Source organism: Pinus tabuliformis, chromosome 4_1 (genome assembly GCF_031772625.1).
Source record: "Pinus tabuliformis cultivar Carrire ecotype Pingquan chromosome 4_1, CPIR1, whole genome shotgun sequence".
NCBI classification, from domain to species: domain Eukaryota; kingdom Viridiplantae; phylum Streptophyta; class Pinopsida; order Pinales; family Pinaceae; genus Pinus; species Pinus tabuliformis.
Window position 1 is genome coordinate 43,165,774 of NC_142303.1, and position 23,272 is coordinate 43,189,045.

The window sequence follows — 23,272 nt, forward strand, 5'->3', positions numbered from 1 at the left end:
AAACCCTTCCGGTAAGTTTCTCTTATTGGAGTTTCTTATTGATCAATGCCAAACCCTAGACCCTTGACTAGGATGTCCTCCAAGCACAAGTCAAGTCCTCTCCTCTTTTTTGCACTTTGTTCCCGACACATAGACTTCTTCCGGTACTTTGCTCCCCAACACTTCGTCCTCCTTCTTTGCTGCTTGTCTAGAGATAGACCTTTCTTGAGAGAGCTTTATATGAGATGTTTCTATTCTATACTTAGTAATGTTATTTTCTCAAGTAGACTCCTTCCTTCTTTGACCAAACGGGATGTTTCTTGAGATGTAGGAGCAGACTCGATATCACTGTACAAGAACCCTAAATTCTGCGCACGTGTGGCAGGGATCCTTGTAGTTTAGGGTCCTTTCATCTTTGTTTGGCATTCTGTTATGTAAAAATTAATCCATAACTATTAGTTAATTAGGTAAAAGGGCATGATCAAAGATCATGCCCATTCACCAAGAGGCACCTAGGGTTGTATTTAAGCCAAGGCCTCTCTCACTGTAAATCATTCAATCATTATTGATAAAATATATATAATTTCTAATATTTGCTGTCTAAAGTGAGTATTTCTACTCCATTTGGTATCAGAGCAGTTTGTCCTAGATCGATAGTGGTATAGCTCGCAATTTTACCACTCCTGTTTATTGATTCACAACCCTTGATTTTGTCTCACAAACCATGTTGCACCCATTCCACCTGTATTTTCAGTCTGTTGTGTATCCATGTCTCTGCTCGATGTCTTCAACATTTCATCAATTCCGCTACATCACCATAGTTGCATTCCACTATCGTTCTACGCCACCGATCGTACGTCTGCTGACTCCATCTGTGTCCCTATGTGCCCGACGACTCTGCAGTCACACTCCGCCATCTTGCGTTCCTTGCCACCGTTCCATCTCCGTATTTGCTGTCCACCAATTCATCGACCGTCAACCTGTCCCCTGCCTTCCTGACGTCTTGCACCTATTCGCTGCCCCCTTCTCCACCGTCGACATGCCCTTCTTTGACATACAATTCATTTTCATTTCATTGCCCATTTAAATTCAAAGGAAAGGTCTCTATTCAGTTATATAGTTATATATTAATATAATTATATAATTTATAAATAAAGAAATAAAATAAATAAATAATAAGTTAATTATATAGTTAAAATAAATAAATAAATTCTATAATAAAAATAAATAAATATTGGATCAAGTTAAGAAAAATAGTTAAGCTGGATAAATGTACACCGCCGTAGACCCGTTAATGTCGTCATCTATGACAATGACCGATTTTAGCAAAAAATTGATAGATCTTAAGGCTAAGGTGACCAGACATGGCCAAAAAATCAAACCGCCCCAGGGCACAACAAATAGAATAGAGAGTCAACTCGAGCAGAACAAGAATGAATTTAAAAAGGATCAGGCAGACCTTTCAGTGAAGGTGGATCAAGCTATGGTGATGTTGACCTGTATTTGTAACAATATGAAGATTACTCTCGATCAAATACCCCAAAATAATGAAGCCACTCAACATCTCAATTCTCCAGATTCGTCAAAATCGTCAGACTCACATGAGAAACCGAGTCTCCAAAGACATCTTCCATGCTTAATCAAGAAAATAGTAACACGAATGTTCAAAATAGGTAGCTCTGGAATCCAAACACCAATTTGTCGTTTTCAAATCAACACCCTTTCTTTGCCCAGTCGATAGCTACATATCAATGAAGAGCAAAAATTGAGCTATCCAAATTTGACGGTAGCGAAAAATGCAACATTGCTTGGTTCAATAAAGCAGAAGAATATTTCGAGATTTACAGTATTGACAATGATGACGAAATGATCAGGGATGCTTCCATGCAAATGGAAAGCGAAGCATATAATTGGTATATGTGGTGGAAAAAGATGACACTTGCGATTAGTTGGAGGAAATTCAAAAATGTGTTCTATAAAAGGTTCCAAGGTGTCAAGGAAGAAGAGTTCTTCTCAGCACTCACCAGGTTGCAACAAAAAGGAGATGTGGACGAATACACTCGAGAATGGGAAACCTTGGCCATAAGAGTACCTGGATTATCAGAAACTTGTCTGATTTAGTCATACATTACGGGACTTAAACCCTATATCTAGGTTGAGCTTGAGTTTCATGACATCACTTCTATAGAGGTAGCCAGACAGAAGGCAAAAGCTGCTGAAAAGAAGCACGAAAAATTGTAGTGGTTGAAGGTTGAAAGATTATATTTGAGACGAAGATTTTCCCAAGATGTGAACACAAATAACACAAAATACGTTCTACCACATCTTCGTGAAGGAGAAAAACTAACGTGGAAATGCAAAGAATGAAAGAGGGTAAGTGCAAACGTTGTGGCGAAAGATGGGACCCTAAACATAGGTGTGCTAAAGGAAAAGAGACCAAGACTTGTATAAATGTGAAGCAACTAATGCTTTCAGACAGTGATGAATGAAACATAGAACTTGAAGATTCCCTAGAGTTCTCTCCAGAACCAGATGACGAGAGCATTCTGCAAGTATCATTATCGGCTATGACAGGTATATCACAACCCCAAACATTAAAATTAAAAGGACATATCAAGAAGAACAATGTAATGGTTCTGATCGATATTGGTAGCACCCACAATTTTTTGGACTCAACCATGGCGAAGAGACTCAACATTTTAACATTTCCCATGCCCAACATGAAGGTTATGGTAGTTGACAGTAAGAAATTGAAAAGGTAGGGAAATGCCATAAAGTCAAATTGCAGATTCAAGACTTTAATTTAGAATCTCCGTTCTACACTGTACCATTAGGAGGAGTGGATGTGGTCTTAGGTATCCAATGGCTACAAACCCTCGGTACTTACTCTGCCAACCATCAAAAGCAATTTATAAAATTTAAATGGGAAGGGTAGAAATACAAGTTATATGGGTTCCAACCACCTGAGAACCAAATTGTATCATCATCCCAGATGATGAAAATGATTCGGAAGGGAGCACCAGCTTATGTAGTACAGTGTCATCAATTAGAAATGTTAACTTTGAATATGGTCAACGAAGAAGCACCAAAAGTCCAAGAGCTAATTCAAAAGCACGAAAAGGTATTCCAAGTTTGTATGCTGCTCCAGTTGTATTAGTTCGAAAGAAAGTTGGATCGTTCAGATTATGCATCGATTATCAAGGACTAAACAAAATAACAATTAAAAACAAGTTTCTAATTCCTTTTATCAGTGAAATGTTGGATGAACTACATGGTGCTAAATACTTCTCAAAATTGGACATAAGGTCAGGATATTACCAAATCAGATTAAGATTGGAAGACGTAGCAAAAATTGTGTTCCGAACACATGAAGGTCATTACGAGTTTAAAGTAATGCCTTTCGGTTTAACCAATGCACCGACAACATTCCAAGCTACTATGAACGAGCTATTTCGTCTATATCTAAGGAAGTTTGCGTTAGTGTTCTTTGATGACATTTTAATTCACAACAAAACTTGGAAGGAGCAACTACAACATTTGGAGAAAGTTCTTACTCTGTTGGAAGAGCATCAGTTCTATGCCAAGAGTCCAAATGCACTTTTGGGAACGAAGAAGTAGAATATCTCGGACATGTAATATCCAGCGAAGGGGTAAAAGTAGATCCTAAGAAGATCAAGGCTATAAAGGAATGGCCCAAACTAGTTAATATCTCCAAGCTAAGAGGATTGTTAGGGTTGACTGGGTATTATCGAAGATTTATTAAAAACTACGCCCATATAACCACACCCTTATTGAACCTTCTAAAGAAGAACTCATTTCGATGGAATGATGAAGCAGAAAAGTGTTTTGAAGACTTGAAGGAAGTTATGTCTAATGCCCCTGTATTGGCAACTCCAGACTTCTCAAAACTATTTGTAATTGAATGTGATACTTTAGGTTTTGGCATAGGAGTAGTACTAATGGAGGATGGTCACCCAATCGTGTTTGAAAGCAGGAAGCTAAATAAGCAAGACTGTATTAAGTCTACATACAACAAGGAAATGCTTGCTATTATGCACACATTAGCCAAATGGAGACAATATCTCTTAGGAAGTAAGTTCTTAATACGAACAAATCATAATAGTCTTCAGCATCTCCTGCAACAGAAAACGCTATCTACAGAACAACAAAAATGGATAGAAAAAATCACTACCATTGACATGGATATATTACATAAGAAAGGGAAAGATAACGTAGTAGCTGATTTCAGTGGTTGTGCCTGAATGGCTTAATGAAATTCGAAGTGAATATGCAAAAGATCCAGAAACAAGTGCTATAATCAATAATCTTCGTCAGAATTCAAAATTTGAATGGAAGAACGATATTCTATGGTACAAGGGAAGAATTTATCTGAATGCAGATTGCAAATTTAAAGCCAAGGTTCTCAAAGAGTCTCATGATTAACTGTCAGCCAGATATGTAGGATTCCTTAAAATCTAATATAACGCACGCTAGTCATTCTTTTGGAAGGGAATGAGTAATGATATTCAAAAATATGTAGCCGAATGCGATAAATGCCAGAGGAATAAAAATGAAAATAGTATGACACCCAGACTACTTCATCCGTTTAACATTCCGAATCAGAAATGGGAGGTAATGTCAATGGACTTTATTGAAGGTTTACTTGTGTTTGATGGTAATGTTAAAATTATTGTAGTAGTCAACAGAGTCACAAAGTATGCTCACTTTATTGCAATGAGGAAATCAGACTCAACAAAACAAATCGTTGAGATATTTTGCAAAAATGTTTACAAATTACATGGATTTCCCAAGGTCATTGTGAGCGATAGAGATGCCAAATTTAAAGGTAATTTTTGGAAGGAATTCTTCAAACATATAGGAACCTACCTCAAAATTAGTTCAGCTTACCATCCTCAAACAGATGGCCAAACAGAGGTTGTCAATAAATGTTTAGAAGCCTACTTACATTGTTATGCCACAGACAAACAAAATAAGTGGGTTCAGTGGTTACATCTCGCTGAATGGTGGTACAATTCCACTTACCACACGTCAGCGAAAATGACTCCATTTCAAGCTCTGTATGGTTACGAACCTCTCCGAAATGGAAGAACTTTGCTATCATTGAGACGAAGCTTCCAATTGTTAAAAACCAGTTAGAAGAAACCCAAAAATTCGTCCAAACTCTAAAAGAAAATTTAAATAATGCAAGGAATTGTATGAAGCAGCAAGCTGACCAAAATAGAACCGAGATAGAATTTGAAGTTGTAGAGTGGGTATTTGTTAAACTCCAGCCTTACAAGTAGTTGTCCTTAAAACAAAGGGGAAAAAGGAAATTGGCACCAAGGTTTTAAACTTTTATGGACTCTCCCAGATCAACAAAACGATCAACCAAGTAGCATACAATTTAAGCCTTCCCAATAAAAGTCGTGTTCACAACATTTTCCATGTATCTTGCCTTAAAAGTGCACTTGGTGAACATCAATCAGCGTAGACAAAACTTCCGACTTTAGATGACGAATGAAGGATTATTCTAGAACCAGAAGGTATCATTTCCATCAGGGAAAAGGAATTGCGATCACGAGTAATCAAAGAATACCTGATTAAGTGGAAGGACTTACCAGAAAAAGAAGCTTCTTGGAGGTCATTATATGTAAAAAATAATCCATAACTATTAGTTAGTTAGGCAAAAGGGCATGATCTTTGATCATGCCCATTCACCAAGAAGCACCTAGCGCCGTATTTAAGCCAGGGCCTCTCTCATTGTAAATCATTCAATCATTATTAATAAACTATATATAATTTCTGATATTTGTTGTCTAAGTATTTCTACTCCACATTCTGTTAGGGAAGTGATTGAACCTAGGAGTAAAAAGGAAAAGTAAATCAATGTAAAAGTTAATCTCTCATTAAAAGCTGGCAGGAAGAAGGAAGTCTAATGTAAATTGTAAACGCTATCTCAAAACTCTAGACACAAACACAATACATGCTTAAAATTGTTATACATACCTGAGATTATGGAAAATTTAATGTGATTCAATACCCACTCTATAATAAAAGCCAAAAATGGGACGACAACACATAATTCTCCTTCCTCAACTCAATGAAAAATGGTGAAATTCTCCTTTGCACTTAATCCCTTTCTTCTGCTTTTCAAATTGAGGCAATAAAGATTAAAAAATGGATTATGTCTCACCTATTGCAGAGCGAGGAAATTTTTTTGGCGATATATCTCTCCTGGAGGACCAAGTAATGGTGCCAGAGCAGGACACATGTTTTGGTGATATATCATTATATTCAGAACTCTTAAAAAATAATGAAATATTCAAGGGTATATTATCGGCATGCTGAAAGAATTATGATATATCGCAATACCAGTCTGTATGTATCGCCTGTGTCACAAATATTTTGGAAAATACCATCCAAATTTTGTAGTGAATCTTTTGGTTATGTTATGGCTAAGCTTTTCAAACTTTTTTACTATTCATAATGGCAAATTTGTTTTGCATAAAACATATTTTAGAATTGGGATGATTATTATAGTCGTTGGGTTAATATGTTTCTATAGGTAACTTTCTCGATGTCTTGAGAATGCAGGTTTTCAATTTGACTATGTATTCGACTGGACCATTTTAAAGTGCCAACAGACACAGATTGGAAACATGCCCCAACTGACTATTGTGAGTAGTTTTCCTGTATGAAGTTAGTTTCAATGGAGTTAAGTCCATTCTATCAAATATCAGTCTTAGATTTGGTTATTGTTTTTCAGGGTGCTCCTGGAGGAACAAGTAGTGGGACCAGAGCAGTTGGTGCAACTGCAAATAAGCAGTCAGGTATGTTCATGTGATAATGGATTTGAATGCTGCCTAACTGTAACAATTATGTTGAACTATTTATCCTTTGGAGTTTTCAGGTGGCCAGGATAATAGGGATAATCCATGGAGCAATTCTGCTGCTGATGGTGCTCGTAAAAGAATTTCGGGGACTGTTTTGAATGCTGGTAATTTATCTAAGCACAAAACCCCAGCAGCACCTGAGGTTGGTGTTGCAAAAGATGTGGTAAGTAATAATCATCCCATGCTTATCTACTGTAATAGAAAATGTTACCGTTGCTCTCACAGTTTCTGTTTTCTTAGTGTAATACCCCTTGGTTTCCTGGTTTGGACAGGCTTACAACTTTACATAAATAAACTAGAATGCATGTTGATATTCCTTGTGTTTAAAGCTAGAATTTGATGCTGTATTCTAGTGTAGCAACCTTCCCCATTTTGGGCTATGTTGAACAAAACTTCTATGAACCTGATGTTGCGGGCCGTACCTGTACCCGAACTCCGAAACTTGGGTGAAACTCGGCCGAAACTCAACCATCATGTAATCATCTATGAGAGTTAATATAGACTTGTATTTCCTTCTCAATTGTCATCTATGGGTCTTATTCCCTCTTTCCTTGCAAGATAGTGTGTTATTCACCTATTTATAAATTTCTTTATATATATATATATATAAAACATATATGACGTTTCGAGTCTCGACTGTCGTTTCAGCCAACATTTCCATTTTTGGGTGGTGACGTTTCTAAACGTACCCGTTTTGGAAATTTCAGAACATTTCGGCGCTTCATGCAACTTAGATTTTGGGAAGCCAGAAAAAGTAAGTTAACATTGCCAAATACTGGTTTTTTATCCTACAGTTAATTTGGCTGGGCAATATTTTAGGTATTTTATTCCTTTTCTAGTCAAGTTTGTTACAATGTCAAAGTTGTACTTGAATATGGTGGAACATTGTCGTTTTGCGAATCAGCATAAGCTTTTTGGCTCGTTGGACCATGTGTAGTGTCCTACATTGCATGTTAGGAATTCAGGAAGGGTTAATTAAGGATGGTTCTGACAGTAAGCAAAGGAGTAGGTCCGACATGATTTAGGACTGTTGTCAACCAGATCTAGACCTGAACTCAAAGGGCTGATTTGAGAATTTGTGTTAGAACCTGAAAACAAACCTGTGGCAAATAAGTGGCAGCTGTATATTCTAAGGTATGGATGTTTTGATATTGTATTTTGCAAAGATTGAGGTCAAGGGTTAGTGTCAGATCTACAGACTTGAAGAAGGCAGAGACAACAGCGTGATTATACTCATGATGTCTTGAGGCCTATCCTGAGTAGTTAAGGTCAAATTCAGTCCCAAAGCTTGGCTGTTATAGAAGTGTCGATCTGAGGAATGGTTATATGTCAATGATCCGAAAGGTCTGAGGCGGTGTCTAATGCGTAGAACTCTTATCTTTAGTCTAGTGGCAAAATGAGACCATTTGACCTAATGACCTATCCTGATCTGATTTAATAATTACTTGTTTTCGTATGCAAAGGAGCTAGTAAGCGTACTGGTATGTAAGGGGATTTATTCATCTTGACTTGTGCTGACACTGATCTATTATGGTACGATGGGCGTTCTGCTCTAATGAAGGCCAGAGCTGGATGAAAGTTTTCTTCGAACGTGCAAAGCATACTAACCTTACAGTTTCTAGTGCGAAGTATTCACATCTTCAGTTGACAGTCTGCAATTCATCATTGAATGTATACATGTGTGTGCAGTAAGAAAGTGACAGTGTGACAGTACGTGGAATTGAATTGGAGCTTGTATGCTTTGTTGCAGGTAGAGTTTTGCTCATTACGTAAGATTCATATCATATACTCAGTATTGCTCTTGAGAGAGACAGATGCAGGCACTTTTCTTCTAGGGTTGAACAATTTGTTGATGTATGGATGAGGACATTAAAGTCAGAGTACTTAACTGAAGTTTTGTAACTGTGGTCGGTCTTCATAATATATATTTGGCCCTTGATGCATTTATATTTATTATCGTAAAGCTAATTTTAAATGCTAGTCAAAAGAAAAATATATTGAGTCAAGTCTCATTAGGACTTTTGAAAGAATAAAATTTGAATTTTTGAATTTGAAATTATTGGCTCCAAGTTCGTTAGGGCGGCCCAGGTAGAGACATGCTCGTTCAACCCTAGTTCGACCTGCTAATGGCACCAATTTGCATTCTCTCATCAAGCATCTTCTGGATAAGCAAGCGAAGGACAAGAAGTATAAGGAGGATGAAAAGAAGGACAAATTGCATATCTTTCTCTCTCTTTCAAGTTTCAAGCTTGCGCGTGTGGATAGTCTCTCTCTCACAACTCACACTTTTTCTGGGCAGTTCTGTTGCAGGGGGCTGAAATTATGGGCAATTGTAGGGTCCAAAATTTATGGGTTTCTCAGTAGAACAAGGAGGCTGAAATTCGGCCTTAGGGCATTGTTGACCCCTCAAATTGCATTTGAAGTTTGGTCAACTATCCCATGTTTAGAGCAAATGTCAGAACTGTTGACCACACGTGTGTCAATTGTTCCAAGAAGCAGAATACTTGTCACAGGGATAATTTTTTTCAACGTCATTATCATCATGAAGCTTCCAGTTTGTCAATGTAATCCCAAATTCTGTTATTGTATTGTGAAAATGATTCTAGTATGACTAGCCATCCATGTAACAACTCCTAGGTAAGCCTATGGTTCTTCTCAAAGGGTTTCACTCTAGGGAGTTTTTTAACCTCACCAAATTATTTGTGTTTGTAAACGCAGATAATTGGCTGAGTTTTTCTCTCAGATATACCCCATAGCTAGGGTGAAGCTCATTGACAAGGTCCTAGGCGAGTCCTAATCGAGTCTATGTATTTTTCATACTGGATCATGTGTCTTGTTGCAGAATTTGGTTGAGTCACAAGTGGTCTATCTATGTGTATTTTCCCTTCTAAGGGTTGAATTTGTAATATCTTTATGTAAAAATGTCATCTAGGAATATTTTTGGTGAATGGTTCCTCATAATTAGAACACCATTACCAAATTTTTTTTTAGATACACTTAGGGTAGAAAAACAATTAATTCCCTCTTGAGTCTTTTCAATTTTAAGTTTTGGAAAAAATAAAATTAATATTAGCTAGAAATTATCTAAAAAATAAAATGAAGGGAAAATCAATTACCTTCCAAGTGGAAAATTCATCAAAAAGTTATTTGAGGCCATTTTCAAAGGAAAAATTCAAGTCAAAGATAAAATGCCTCATTTCCAAGGAAAAAGGACCCTGTCCAAAAATTTGTTGGGCCAGAGAATGCTATTTTCCAGCAAATCAAAATTTTGGGCCAAGCAGAGAATTATTTTGCACAAGTAATGAAAATTCTATTTTTTGAAGGTCCTCCATGGTCCAAAAGTCAAAGTTTGACCTTGTCAGCACAGTGAATAAGGAAGGTCGAAATTTTTTGGAGATTTGTCCCAGCTAATCAAGGGTTCAAATTTTCCCCTCCAAGATCAAGTCATGGATCGATGCAACTAGCCACTATTTCCATTGGAGGGTTTTTTCCCTCATTTTTATTTTATTTAAGTAAGCTCTCAAGCTCTTCATTGTATCTTGATCTCACTAGATCAAATTTTTTTGTACTGAGCTAAGCTCTCCTGGATTTTTTGCATTAATAAAGACTTTGGGGTTGCAATTTAGGGTATCTCTCGCTTAATGTTTCATGGTATGTTCTGAATGTGTTTAATGCTCTAATTTTGTGCTACCATTGAAGATTATTGTTTCATAGCCAATGGTTGGACTATCTATTAGCACAAGTATCTTGCTTTAGGTTTTGGGCTAGCATAAACACTTAGAAGATGGTAGATCTAGTAGGTATCTCTAGATCTCTAGCCTATTTGTGTGAATCAAACCCCTATGAAACTAATGATCTATTTTTCAAGTGTATAGAGATATTTCTAGTAATTCAGCCCTTGGGGAAAGCCCAAGTTCATGGAATTTGAGGTGATCACATTTTGTTTGGACCGTGAGCTTATCTAACAAATCTATTGTGCAAAGTTTGGTTTTGTGCATTAAAATTAAAACTATTTTTATCAAATAATCTTATCTATTCTTGGGTTATAAATGAATTATTTGCTAATTATAGCCAATATTCTCTTGTAGATTATTGTAAATAATTTGTAGATATTTTGTAAATTTTGATAACCCTTGTAAATTGTTTTTCTTATTTGTAAATAATAATTTTGGGGTTTTATTTGAGAAATTTCTAGATCTTGTGTCTTGGGCACTATTTATTCATCTTCTAGGTGCCAAATGTTAGGATATTCCAAGACATAGGAAATAGTTAAGTATAACTTGGTCTAGTATAGAGTTAGGTAAGGGGTGTTTCTTTACTATGTACTTTTGTAACTTACAATCCAACGGTTCATTCTCTCCTCTGTATTATTGACACTTGATCCGTGGCTTAACACCCGATTGGTCCATGATCTCTATTTAAAGAGCATGGAGGGTCATTTGTATAGTAACCGTTCATGAGAGAAGCTTATGTAAATTTTCATTCTTTTATTAATAAATTGCTTGAAGTGGCCACGTTGGCTTAGGCCGTGGACTGTTTCCCTCTTAGAGGGTTTTAACCACGTCAACAATACTGGTGTATTGATCTGTGATTTGTTTGTGAGCGGTGTCCTTTGGTGTTCTGTCTGAGGAACTTAACCTGTAAATTCCTACACCAAAGGACTAAAATTTCAAAGACAAACTCAATTGTAAGGGTCCTAGTCCTCACCTAACCTAGACAACTAGGGTTTGGAGGGGTTTTCAACCTTGGACAGAGCCATACAACCTAAGAAAGCAAGTCGTTCAGCCTATAAGGGTTGATTTGGTGTCTAGGCACCTCAAACTACAAGACCCAAGTCATAATTTTGCAATGTCCAGCCTCCTTGAGGAAGTCGCTAGCCTAGAGGGCTTTTTCGCTGTTGCAACTAGGGTTTTGCTTGAGCATTTATCTTCTGAAGTTATTTTGCAGGTGGATTCTCAAGGTTGAGGTCATGTTTTGACATTTTTAAACATTTTGAGGCTTGTTTGGCCTAGCCGTAGGGATTTGAGGGCTAAAAGCCCTAGCTGCACCCACTTTTCAGCCTCTGTAAGAGTGCCGCAGCCCTATAGGGGCCTAAATTCATCTTTGTAAGTGTTTTTAAGGACTAATACTTTGTCTTGCAGGCCTAGATCAATTTTTGGGCAAGGGTTTGAGGGGTTTATCATTGGTTTTATGCCTTAAGAGCTTGTCCTTACATATCTAATCCATTGAGGGCCCTCTTTAGGCTTGGCCGCAGGCCTCTATGTTTTTATCCCTCTCCACTGTTACTCTTTTTTCTGGCTGTCAAAACACCTTAAATCCGAAGCAATTTTGGCAGTCCCCAATAATAAGGTAACACATAAATGTTTGGGTACCATTCTTGGCTATTTGGCGACTGATTTTAATCATTAGAGGGCTGATATTTACTATTGCAGAGATCTGATATAGGTCTGATTTCGTGCTACATTTGACTGATAGATAGCTACAGTGGTCTGATTTGAGGTTGCAGTAACATTACAGTGATCTAGTACAGGTATTTCTTGGCAACAACATTGTTATTATGCACTGGCTCCTCTCTATATGCATTTAATAATTATTGATATTGTGTGGACTGTCGTGCATCAACAATAGGCTACAACAATAAACTCAGTGGCACATTAAAGGTCTAGTGCATATTTTGTTAGAAAATTAGAAAGGCAGAAATATTTTCTTACATAGATAATTACTTGTGATTCTTTTATCTTTATGTTCTTCTTTTACTTTTAGTTCATCAAGCAATTACCAAAGCAATAACACAGGCACCTAATATAGGCAGACAACTAGGGCGAAACCCCTGTCTAGGGGAAAACCCACTCAATAATTCTTCCTTCAATAGTTTCACGAGATAATCCAAGACTCTTGACCTAGACAAAGACTTCCTCCACACCAAGTCAGCCCTCACTTCCTCCTTGCAGATGAATACCTTTCAATAACAACTTCAACTTAGCAGAAGCAACTTGCATTAGCAGCTTCGACCCAACAACTAGCAGCAACAAATTCGACTAGACAAAGAAAAACTTCGATCTCCCTAGATACTCCACTTGAGTGAGAGATAAATGGCCCAAAATTTCGATTTTGATGTCTTCTTTCTTTCCTCCAAACTTCGCATCCTTTTCCAACCCTTTTCCAACTTTGCACTTCCCAACTTCTTGCTTTTGGATGTCGAACTTATGAGGGAGAGAGTGAATGCTCCAAACGAATATATTTGACTCTATATTAATTCTTTTTACATGATTCAAAAGCCCAAGAAGGGTCTCTTTTAACGGACAATGACTCTAATGACTCATAATAAATCCTAGAAGTCCTCAATGGGGACTTTGACCTAAAATATGATGACCCAAGCATTAAACCCATGCTTTAATAAGTCATAATAATAATAATAATAATATTTTCTTCATTCTTTTTGACAAATACATTTCATTTTGACTCAAATGCATTTATGAAGACCAAACCTAATTACATATTTCAACACTCCCTCTTAACTAGGGAGGTATTCATATGTACAAGTACAAGGAAGATCTCAAAACACATGAACTGTGAAGAATTTAGGCACTACAATGCCATGGACTAGATTCCTGACTAGGGCAATCTATCTAATGTCTTTTAACAGTTTAGGCTCTCACGATGCCATAGACTAGATTCTCGGCCAGGTCAATTTATTCAGGTGGGGCTACGATGGACTAAATCTTTCAGTGTCTCTAGGTACCATTAGACTTGCTAACCATCAACCCAGGGATCTAGGTGCGTATCTGAGGTCAGAGCTCTATGACCAATGCCATCCTCCGTACTTTGGGATCTAGACATCAACACAAAGTGCCGGCCAGATGTCCTCCCAGGCAATGTGTCTTACACAGAAAGCCTCAACACTCCTGATTATTCCAATCGGTAACAAATACTCCCCGATCAAATAGATCAGTAACAAATCTCTCTCGTGTAACCAACATGTTATCAAATCTCTGAGAGATTTTCCTGTACAAACACAATCCCAACTAGTAACAAACTTTCAAATGTACATAAGTAAACACAAACCTCCGGGGTCTTTCAGACAGTGAGATGTTGCTTCTCAATTTATCACAGTAGGACTTTCAAATGAATCTTGACAGAAGATTTCTCAATCATACATCTTCCTTTCCTACTTAACATGCAACAACATATTCTACAGATAGATCCTGCTTTTCTTATCTCGATAACCCCTCAAAATGTATTCTCCAATTTCTTCTTTCAAAGTGTCCATCATGTCTATGATATGCCCTCCCTCTCAACTAGGGAGATTCTTTTCATCCAAGCTCCCTCTCAACTTAGGGAGATTTCTTTCATCCAAGCTCCCTCTTAACTTAGGGAGCTCCACTTCTTTTCTACGACATTGGAGAATCCTTCATGGCTTCCATCCTTCTTATTAGACTTTTCATGACCATCATCATTCATATAACTTTCTTCACCATGCTTATCATATCAACTTTATTTACGAGCATCTTCACTATCTTGAAGATTATGTACCTGCACAACTTAGATAGCAAGTACAACAAAATTTATATAGAAGCATGAAGTTAACTATGTCAAAATCATATAATAATGGAAGCATTCGACATTAGACATCAACTCCCTAAACTTAGTGATTTTCACAAACAAGAAACACATACTTTTATAATTCAACTCCATGCTAGGGTTTTGTCATAAACCATTTCAACATCAAGACTTCTAGCATCTCAATCAAGATAAAAACCTTAATTATATCTAGGGCTTCAATACTTCTTCCAAAGGTATGGCATACCCTTCTAAAAAATATTGCAAACCCTAGAAGCATTTCAAACAAATATATTTCTGTAATGCATCTAACAACTTTAGAGCTCATATGTTAGACTTCTACTAGAATTTAGTGCAAGATCCTAGATTTCATACATGAACCATTAAGCTTCAACAATCAAACGTTAATCATAGCTCAATTTCAGATTTCAACAATCTTTCATAATTCTCACATTATCACACTTGTCATCATATTTTAGAGAATTGAACTTCTACTAAGGTTTAGTTACGAAACCCTAGAACTCACAAACACTATCATCCTAGAGAATCAAACTTCGACTAGGGCTTAGTTCCAAACCCGAGGACTCATGACCATCAACACATATATCTAGGATTCCTTCATCATGCACAAGCATATCGTAACATGTTTTATTCAAACCCAATGACACAAAAATCAATATTTTAAAGTCAGACATATAACAATTTGATTAGACTAGGGTTTCGATTGGACAAACACACATACACCTAGGATTTCATTTCTAGGACATTAATACAGGTCTTGCTTATACACCCTACCAAACCCTAATGATCTAGGGTTTCAATACAAAACATAGAAAACCCTAATTTATCAATACTTCAAAGGTTTGCGATTTCAAACATCACCATTCAACTGTAACAAGTTAGGGTTTTCATAACCATACCAAAAACCCCAAACATGACTTCATCACAGCATCAAACATTCTTTTAGACTTTATCAATAACCCTAAGTAGGCTAGGGGTTCACACATTATCATTGACATACCCATAAGTTAGGGTTTTACAAAGAACCTTTCTAGAGTTCCACAAGAATAATCAAAGGTATGAGGAGGGTAGATTTATCTAATGATGAATCAACCAATCAAGAATCTTTATGATTCAAGAGAGCTAGACACAATAATGTTAGTAATGTAGAATAGTTTATCAAGAATGAATATACCTTTATGAAGAGAGAAAAACTTATAGTTTAAGGCATACCTGTTGCTTCTTAACAAACCTTGTAGCCCCAATATTTTTGTCTTATGAGATCTTCTTCCATAATTCTTGAGTCTTTAGCAAGTTTTTCCTAAACAAGGAAAATATGAATAGAAATGTGATTAATATTTAATGCAAGCAGACTTAGATAAGTGAGGAAAACTAAAAATGAAAAGGTAATAAGATACTTTTCTTTGGAAGATGGTGAGGGCGCCCTCCATGCTTGAGGGATACCTATAACGTTATAAAAACAATTCAAAAATGTTTTTCCAAAATATGTTAAACCTAGAAATACTAGAAATAAAAAATTAAACGACTAAAGCTTAGAACAAAGGACTTAGTAGTGTAAGTCCCTTATATCTAGTTCTTCAGTTTTATTCTTCTTTGGAGATCCTTCTTCAACAACATTAGCTTGGCCCCTATTCCTTTTTTTATTCTTCGGATTGTCAGGACAATCACTTCTATAGTGACCCATTTTATGACATTGGTAGCATTTTATTTTGGACATATCTACCGTCCTTCTTAGCCCTTTTGACTTCTTGAAGTTTCCTTTCTTGTGAGAAGTGGAGTATGTGTTAAACTCACATGGATAGCAAGACAATGTGAATGATAAATCAATGAGTTCATTTTTTATTAACATAAGATACACATTTATAGTACAATAGGTGACTCTTGGGATTCAGATTGTTATGTAAAAAATTAGTTAGATTAGGTTATTATTTAATTTTAATTTTAATTAGACGAAAGGGCACGATCATAAGATCATGCCCTTTCCCAAAGGGTGCCCATGGCGGTATATAAGCCAGGCAACCCAGTGTAAATCATCATCATCTGTCTATTCATTTATTAATAAAGTATTTTCTATATATATTTCTGTTATCCCGAAGTTTTTACACTTCATTTGGTATCAGAGCCAGTCGCTCCTGGGCTCACTATAGCACAGCGAACGGTTCTTCCGCTCACTTGTTCCGCACTCGTGTCCACGCATTGTCACCTGTTCACACCACCGTTGACCTGTAGCCATCCTTGGAAAACTACGTAACACCTGAACGAAATTGAAACCTAAACTACGTTGAACATCTGGCTTACTACTTAAACAGTCAAGGGTTCCGTCAAAAATCTGCTTGGTGAGTACTGCGTAATTTTTTTAAAAACAATCGAAGGTTCCGTTCTACCGTCCACTGTCGGTCGCATCTGCACACTGTCCACTTGCTGTTGCCTGTCCGACTTTTATTCCCTGTCATCTGTTGACCATATACCCGCATCTCTTGTTGCCTCCCTACCTGCGTCAGTCCACCTTGCGTCCATCATCATTTAACCCTCACGCTGTTCCGCACTAATTCCACCCGTTATATATATCACTTGTTCACATTTACCAGCAAACCGCACCAGTCCGCTGTCCAATTGCTGTGAATTGCCGGAAGACTGTCCAGACGTTTATGATATACATGTAAAGTAAATATAACGTGTTTTTCAGAACAGTGAAAGAAAGGACGTGACCGTCGACAAACACTTTGAAATATTTTCAAATATAACGTGCCGTATATTATATATAATATATATATAACATTTGTTTATATATAATATTAAAAATATATATTATAATATATAATTAATTATATATATATTTTATATAAACATAATTTAATTTAGTTATAAGTTTTATATATATAAAAAGTTAATTTAATTAATTAAAATTATTTTAATTAATTAAAAAGATTTATATATATATATATAATTTAATTAATTAAAAATTATATATATGTATGTTAATTTAATTAATTAAATTTATTTTAATTAATTAAAATTTATATGTATAAAATTTATTTTAGCTAATATAGAGAGAAAGAAAAAAAAAATAGGGAGGAAAAATATTTTAGCTGGCAAATAAATACACGCCCCCGCAAACCCGCTCAATGTCGATAATGACAATGGCGGATTTCCAAAAAAGGTTGTTGGATGCAGAGCAAAAGATAAATAACAACCACGACGAGGTCAGTAAAAGATTAAATGAAGTCGAGAGCAAGCTTGAGGAGCAAGCGGACAAAATCAAAAATCTTGAAGATACGACAAATCGAATAGAGATAAAGATGGAAAGTCAACATGTTCAAACAGAAGTAAACTTCAGAGAAGTCTTAACAATGCTGAAAAGTCTGTGTAAAAAGTCGAATTGTACACCCGAAGAGCTATTAAAAGATGGTGAAGAAAATCAAGAACACATCTCGTTAGATTCCACTAAGTCCACATACTCTCATGACAAAGTTGAACCCCCAAAAAAATCAGCGATACCCCACCAAGAAGCAAGTAACACAGCCTTTACAAACAAGCAACTCTGGGATAACTTTACTAATCAACACCCTTTTTTCCCTCAACCAGTAGCAACATATCAGCAACGGGCAAAAGTCGAGATGCCTAAATTCGATGGAAACGAAAAAAACAATGTTGCAAGGATAAATATGACCAGAGAAGAATCAGAGATACAAGATCTGATTCGGAAGCATGAAAAAGTATTTCAAGACCTACCTATGAAGATGCAGCCTAATAGGAAAATTGAGCATACAATAGAAGTCAAGGCAAGATCAGACCCTGTCAACATCAAGCCATACCGATATCCACATCACCAAAAAACGAAACTTGAGAGATTAATCCAAGACCTTTTAAAATGTGAGACCTTGATCATCTTAGAACATCTGATCAAGTGGAAGGGCTTACCCGAAGAAGACGTTTTCTGGGAGAATGAATCATTCTTCAACAACATCCGTCGTTACTTGTGCTTTGAGGACAAAGCATTCTTTCGAGAGGAAGGCAATGTTATGTAAAAAATTAGTTAGATTAGGTTATTATTTAATTTTAATTTTAATTAGACGAAAGGGCACGATCATAAGATCATGCCCTTTCCCAAAGGGTGCCCATGGCGGTATATAAGCCAGGCAACCCAGTGTAAATCATCATCATCTGTCTATTCATTTATTAATAAAGTATTTCTATATATATTTCTGTTATCCCGAAGTTTTTACACTTCACAGATCCCAAGGTCTCTTGGACTGCTTTTGTCCATTCGAATTCCACACTAACCCTTTAGGATTAGGTGTCCAACATTCCCCCCCTTAATCCGAAGGGTTATGTATGAGTCCAAGAAGAGAGCTGTAATACAAAATGTGCAAAAATGCATGGCAGCACTAGGCTGAATGTGCTCTATGAAATGTTGGTAAAAAAGGGCGGTGGTTTAAGGATGACCACCAACACTGGAACACTTAGTGCAGTTCCCGGAACTCTTCCAAAACTGGCAAGAAACTGAAGTTTTCTGCTAGAGGAAGTGTTCTCAATCTGTGATGGTTTAAGGATGACCAACAACTCTGGAATGCTTAATGCAATTCCTGGAACTCTTCCAAAGCTGGCAAGAAGCTGGAGTCTTCTGCTAGAGGAAGTGTTCTTAATCTGTGATGGTTTAAGGATGACCAACAACTCTGCGATTCCTGGAACTCTTCCAAAACTGGCAAGAAGCTGAAGTCTTCTGCTAGAGGAAGTCCCAGATTGCCAACTGAAGGCATGTTCAGGCATCTTGTCTCTGGCTACAACTCTGAAACTGGTGTGGCGGGTTGTGGCTCAGGCTCGCTTGATGTGACTTTGAAGCTTGTAGATGACCATCATTTCCCCCCCTGTCAGATACAAGGTGAGAAGATGGAGAAAACTCAACTGCAAGACTGTTCAATATTCTGGAACAAGTTCTGACATGTGTTTGGAATATCTTCTTGGCTGTTGATGCCCATTGCCAAGAAGCGATCCATCCAAGATGAATCTTTGTTCTTGCAGGATGTTTATTTCTGAAGCATCTGTGTGAAGAATGGCTGGTTTTATGACAGTGCTTACATGGATGAAGATCAAAACAATGATCTTTCAGATGGCCAACTCGATCACAGTGTTGGCATTTCTCAATCTGTTGTTGTTGTTGCTGTGGAAGAGGGGCAGAATCTGGAACAGCTGAAGCTGAACTGTCATGAAGAGCAGGTGAACTGTCATGAATAAATCCAACACTCTGAAACTGAATGGGCTTGGCATAGTCTGGAATATGAAAGGACAAGTCCTTGTCATATCCAAGACCAGTTTTGTGCTTGTTGTGGACAAGCTGTTCCCAAGGTCTGATGATGGGCTTGGGAAGTGCAGACTTAGTTTCTGCATCTGCATGTACAACTGCTACTTTATTGGGCACTGGATCTGAATGAACTTGAACAATATTAACTTGCTGTTTATGGGAATCTGCTTCATTGTTCTGAACAGAAACAGGGTCAGAATGATGACTCCTTTGTTTTAATTCTTCCTGCTGTAGCTTTGTCTCAAGCTGCAAAAACTCAATATTCTCTTGTACATTATACAAACAGGTTCTAATATCAACCAGAGAAGCTTTGCTTATTGTCACTGTATCATGATCTGAGGAATGTATGAGAGTTTTTAAGAACTCTAATATTTCAGTAATTCGAGGCATATTCTTCATTGTCAAAATTACACCCCTTTAAAAGACTGATTACAACTATGACTCAATGAGTAAAAGTAACACCATTCACAGTACAAAGACACAGAAAAATCCTTTGTAAATGTGCAGCAAATGAATCAAAGAACAGAAGCTATAATGAGTTTTAAATGCAGTTCCACAACTGGGGCAGCAGCAACTGCAAACTTGCTTGGATCCTTCAAATACTCCTTCCCTTTTGAATCAGAAAACCTCTGCCGCTATTCTATATTTCACAGTTTCTTTCTATTGAGTACTTCATCATGTATTGAAATATATGAGAGCAACGCAGCTTACAAATTTGATCGAATTCTCCAACAATTCCACACAAGGAAACAGGGCACTCAGTAACGTTACCAACTGTGCCAGGACATCTGCTGGTTTTACTGTTAATTTTAGCAATCAGTATGAGACGAGCAAGGTGGGAGCCCACGCCAAGGCTCTGTAAGCGCTGTTGAGCTACCAAACAGTGTGAGACCGCAATGCAAGACAGGCATTCAACACATTCAACTTTTCATACAACATAAATGTGAAAATAAAGAACTGTCACTGACATAAACTAATCGAATCTCCCAAATACTGCGTGGCACTTTAGGATTCTGGACTATATCACAGTATCACCATTTAGCACAGTATCACCATTATTACTTGGAAAAGGCGACTGCAAATTTATACTCCAATGCCGAGGAAAAAATAAAGGCAGTCACTCACTCACAGGTTTATTTACACAACACCACACTTTTTATTTTCACCGGTCATCTAAAAAACGAGCCCAAGTTGCTTGGCAGTAAGATTGACTTTGTAAACAAATTAACTTTAAATCTTCAACAACAAAGAATTCACGGTGCCCTCAGATCGCTTAAACAACACTAGAAGCTCACCGCACCAGTGCTTACGTCCACGTGTTTTTCTCCTTTTCTCTTCTGCTCCTGCAACAAATCGAACTTTTCTCTTCTCTCCTCTGGTGCAAGCAGCGGTTCTCTGTCAATGGAGAAATCTAGCTCGTTCGCTGAAGCAGTGTGGACACTGCAGGACGTTTTCTTGGCTGCCAAGAAATTACTTTCAAAGGCTCGGCTATGACCCTTGCAGCGTCAGATAAATCTCGGCTATCTACACACAATTCGGTGATGACTGGGTGCTTCTCACAACACTTGAAGAGGCTCTCACCTCAATGGCATCAACGATAGGGCTCTGTTAGACATGGCATTCAACTGATACCAAGATAGAATTTATGAATTTTAACAGATTCAATCTGGACGTGGTCTCTTCCTTCTGAGATTCTGAAAGAATTCATCGACGTCTGCGCATGTAAGAACCCTGGTACCATCGAAAGATCCCAGGAAAGACTGCAGTTCATCCGTCATTTCATTCAAACCATGCAGAAACTCGATCTTGCGAACATGATCTAGATTCTGAAAGAGTTCCAATTCAGCAGCTTCCTTTTGCTGCAACTTCTCTGCTCTTCTCTGTTCGGCAGCATTTTTATATTCCTCTAGAGTGTCACCCTCATCAAGCAAGAAAGAATCCAAGACCGGGCTCACAAAATATTGCAAAGTGTGTTTTCCGGACAAAATATCTTCTCACAAATATAACAATAGCCGAAATTCTCCTCTTGCAGAGGTCACCTCGGGCGTTTTGTAGCGAGCAGCGACAAGGACATCTCTGAGTATGTCCACAGAAATTGTATGGTGTAGAGACCTTAAGGGATGGCGTTGTGCTGGCGGCAAGAGATGCCCCTATCGACAAGAGCTGAGATATTCCCTTAGGCAGTTTTACGCTCCCCAGCGAGCAGTTTTTTGCAGAGGGCTTTCACATCTAACAAGCTGACCTTCAAATGACATATGTTAAACACAGCGAACTGAGATTTCATTTTGTAATGGAAATGCGTGTTTCTATAAACCGAGCAATGGCAGGGTTGTAGAGACTGTTATAACCAGCTTAATCAACATAGAGAATCGTATGGAAACCAGAGCACCGAGAATATCCACTGCCAGATACACATAATACCACAAACCTCATGAAATGCACCACATGGTGTTTATAAAAGAGGGCTCAATGCAACACATACCATCTCATTCAACACACGATTTTCAAGAAATATTCAACGCAATCTTTAAAAACTGTTCAACGTATACCACAGCCTTCAAAAATGACTGATGCACAACATGGAACAACACATACCGTTCACATCGGTCATTAACGCACAACAACATGCATAGTTCACCACGGCAGGGGTTTCAACCAGCGTATTCAACACAGGGTCATGTTTGACCAACACACCATAATTTTCAGAGCGGATCAAATCAATGCACGACGGGCTCTGGACTCCTCTCAACACCATCCATCACAAAGAATATACAACCATTTGGACCCAACCCACAATATTAAAATAAAGAAGGAACTAATGCAGAGGAAGTTACCAACTCACACCAGCGTTTGCAGCATCCTGATTAAAAACAATGTAACGTAAAAACGTATGGGTAGGTCTCGTGAAGAAACTTCGGCTTCTAACGAGTGTCTTTATCTCCGGCAGTAAATGGCCTGACAAAAAACGTTTAATGTCATTATCACGACAAACGCCGTTGAATGTCAGAAATCACCCTACTCGACACTCTCATGCAATCCAGGCAGGCTGTATTTGACCCGTTTTCAGTGCTTCTGACCAACTCAGCGCTTTTCAAAAAACTTTTATAAACAGTGACGAAAGCCAAAGAAATTTAAATTGTCAGGACAAGAGCGCAGGAATAATTTGAAGGACAGAGGGCATAAGTAACGCACAAGGGAGAGCGCAGGTATAATTTCAAGGGTCAGACAGAGAGTCTTAAAATAGCCGGAGTCAGGGAAAGGTGCAGGACTGACATGCACATAACAGGCCACAGAAAAACAAGCGGCTCTGATACCATGTTAAACTCACATGGATAGCAAGACAATGTGAATGATAAATCAATGAGTTCATTTTTTATTAACATAAGATACACATTTATAGTACAATAGGTGACTCTTGGGATTCAGATCCCAAGGTCTCTTGGACTGCTTTTGTCCATTCGAATTCCACACTAACCCTTTAGGATTAGGTGTCCAACAGTATGCATTTGGAAATTTC

The 23,272-nt window shown here is 37.5% G+C and overlaps 1 protein-coding gene across 1 annotated transcript in view; it reads left to right on the forward strand.

Moving 5' to 3' along the window:
- The window catches only part of LOC149174084 (casein kinase 1-like protein 2), a 150,761-nt gene that overhangs the window by 29,379 nt on the left and 98,110 nt on the right, over window positions 1-23,272 (forward strand). The window contains exons 2-4 of the mRNA XM_089420736.1: window positions 6,574-6,656; window positions 6,746-6,809; window positions 6,890-7,035. Of these exons, the coding sequence (XP_089276862.1) occupies window positions 6,574-6,656; window positions 6,746-6,809; window positions 6,890-7,035 (293 nt within the window). The remainder of the gene's footprint in view (window positions 1-6,573; window positions 6,657-6,745; window positions 6,810-6,889; window positions 7,036-23,272) is intronic.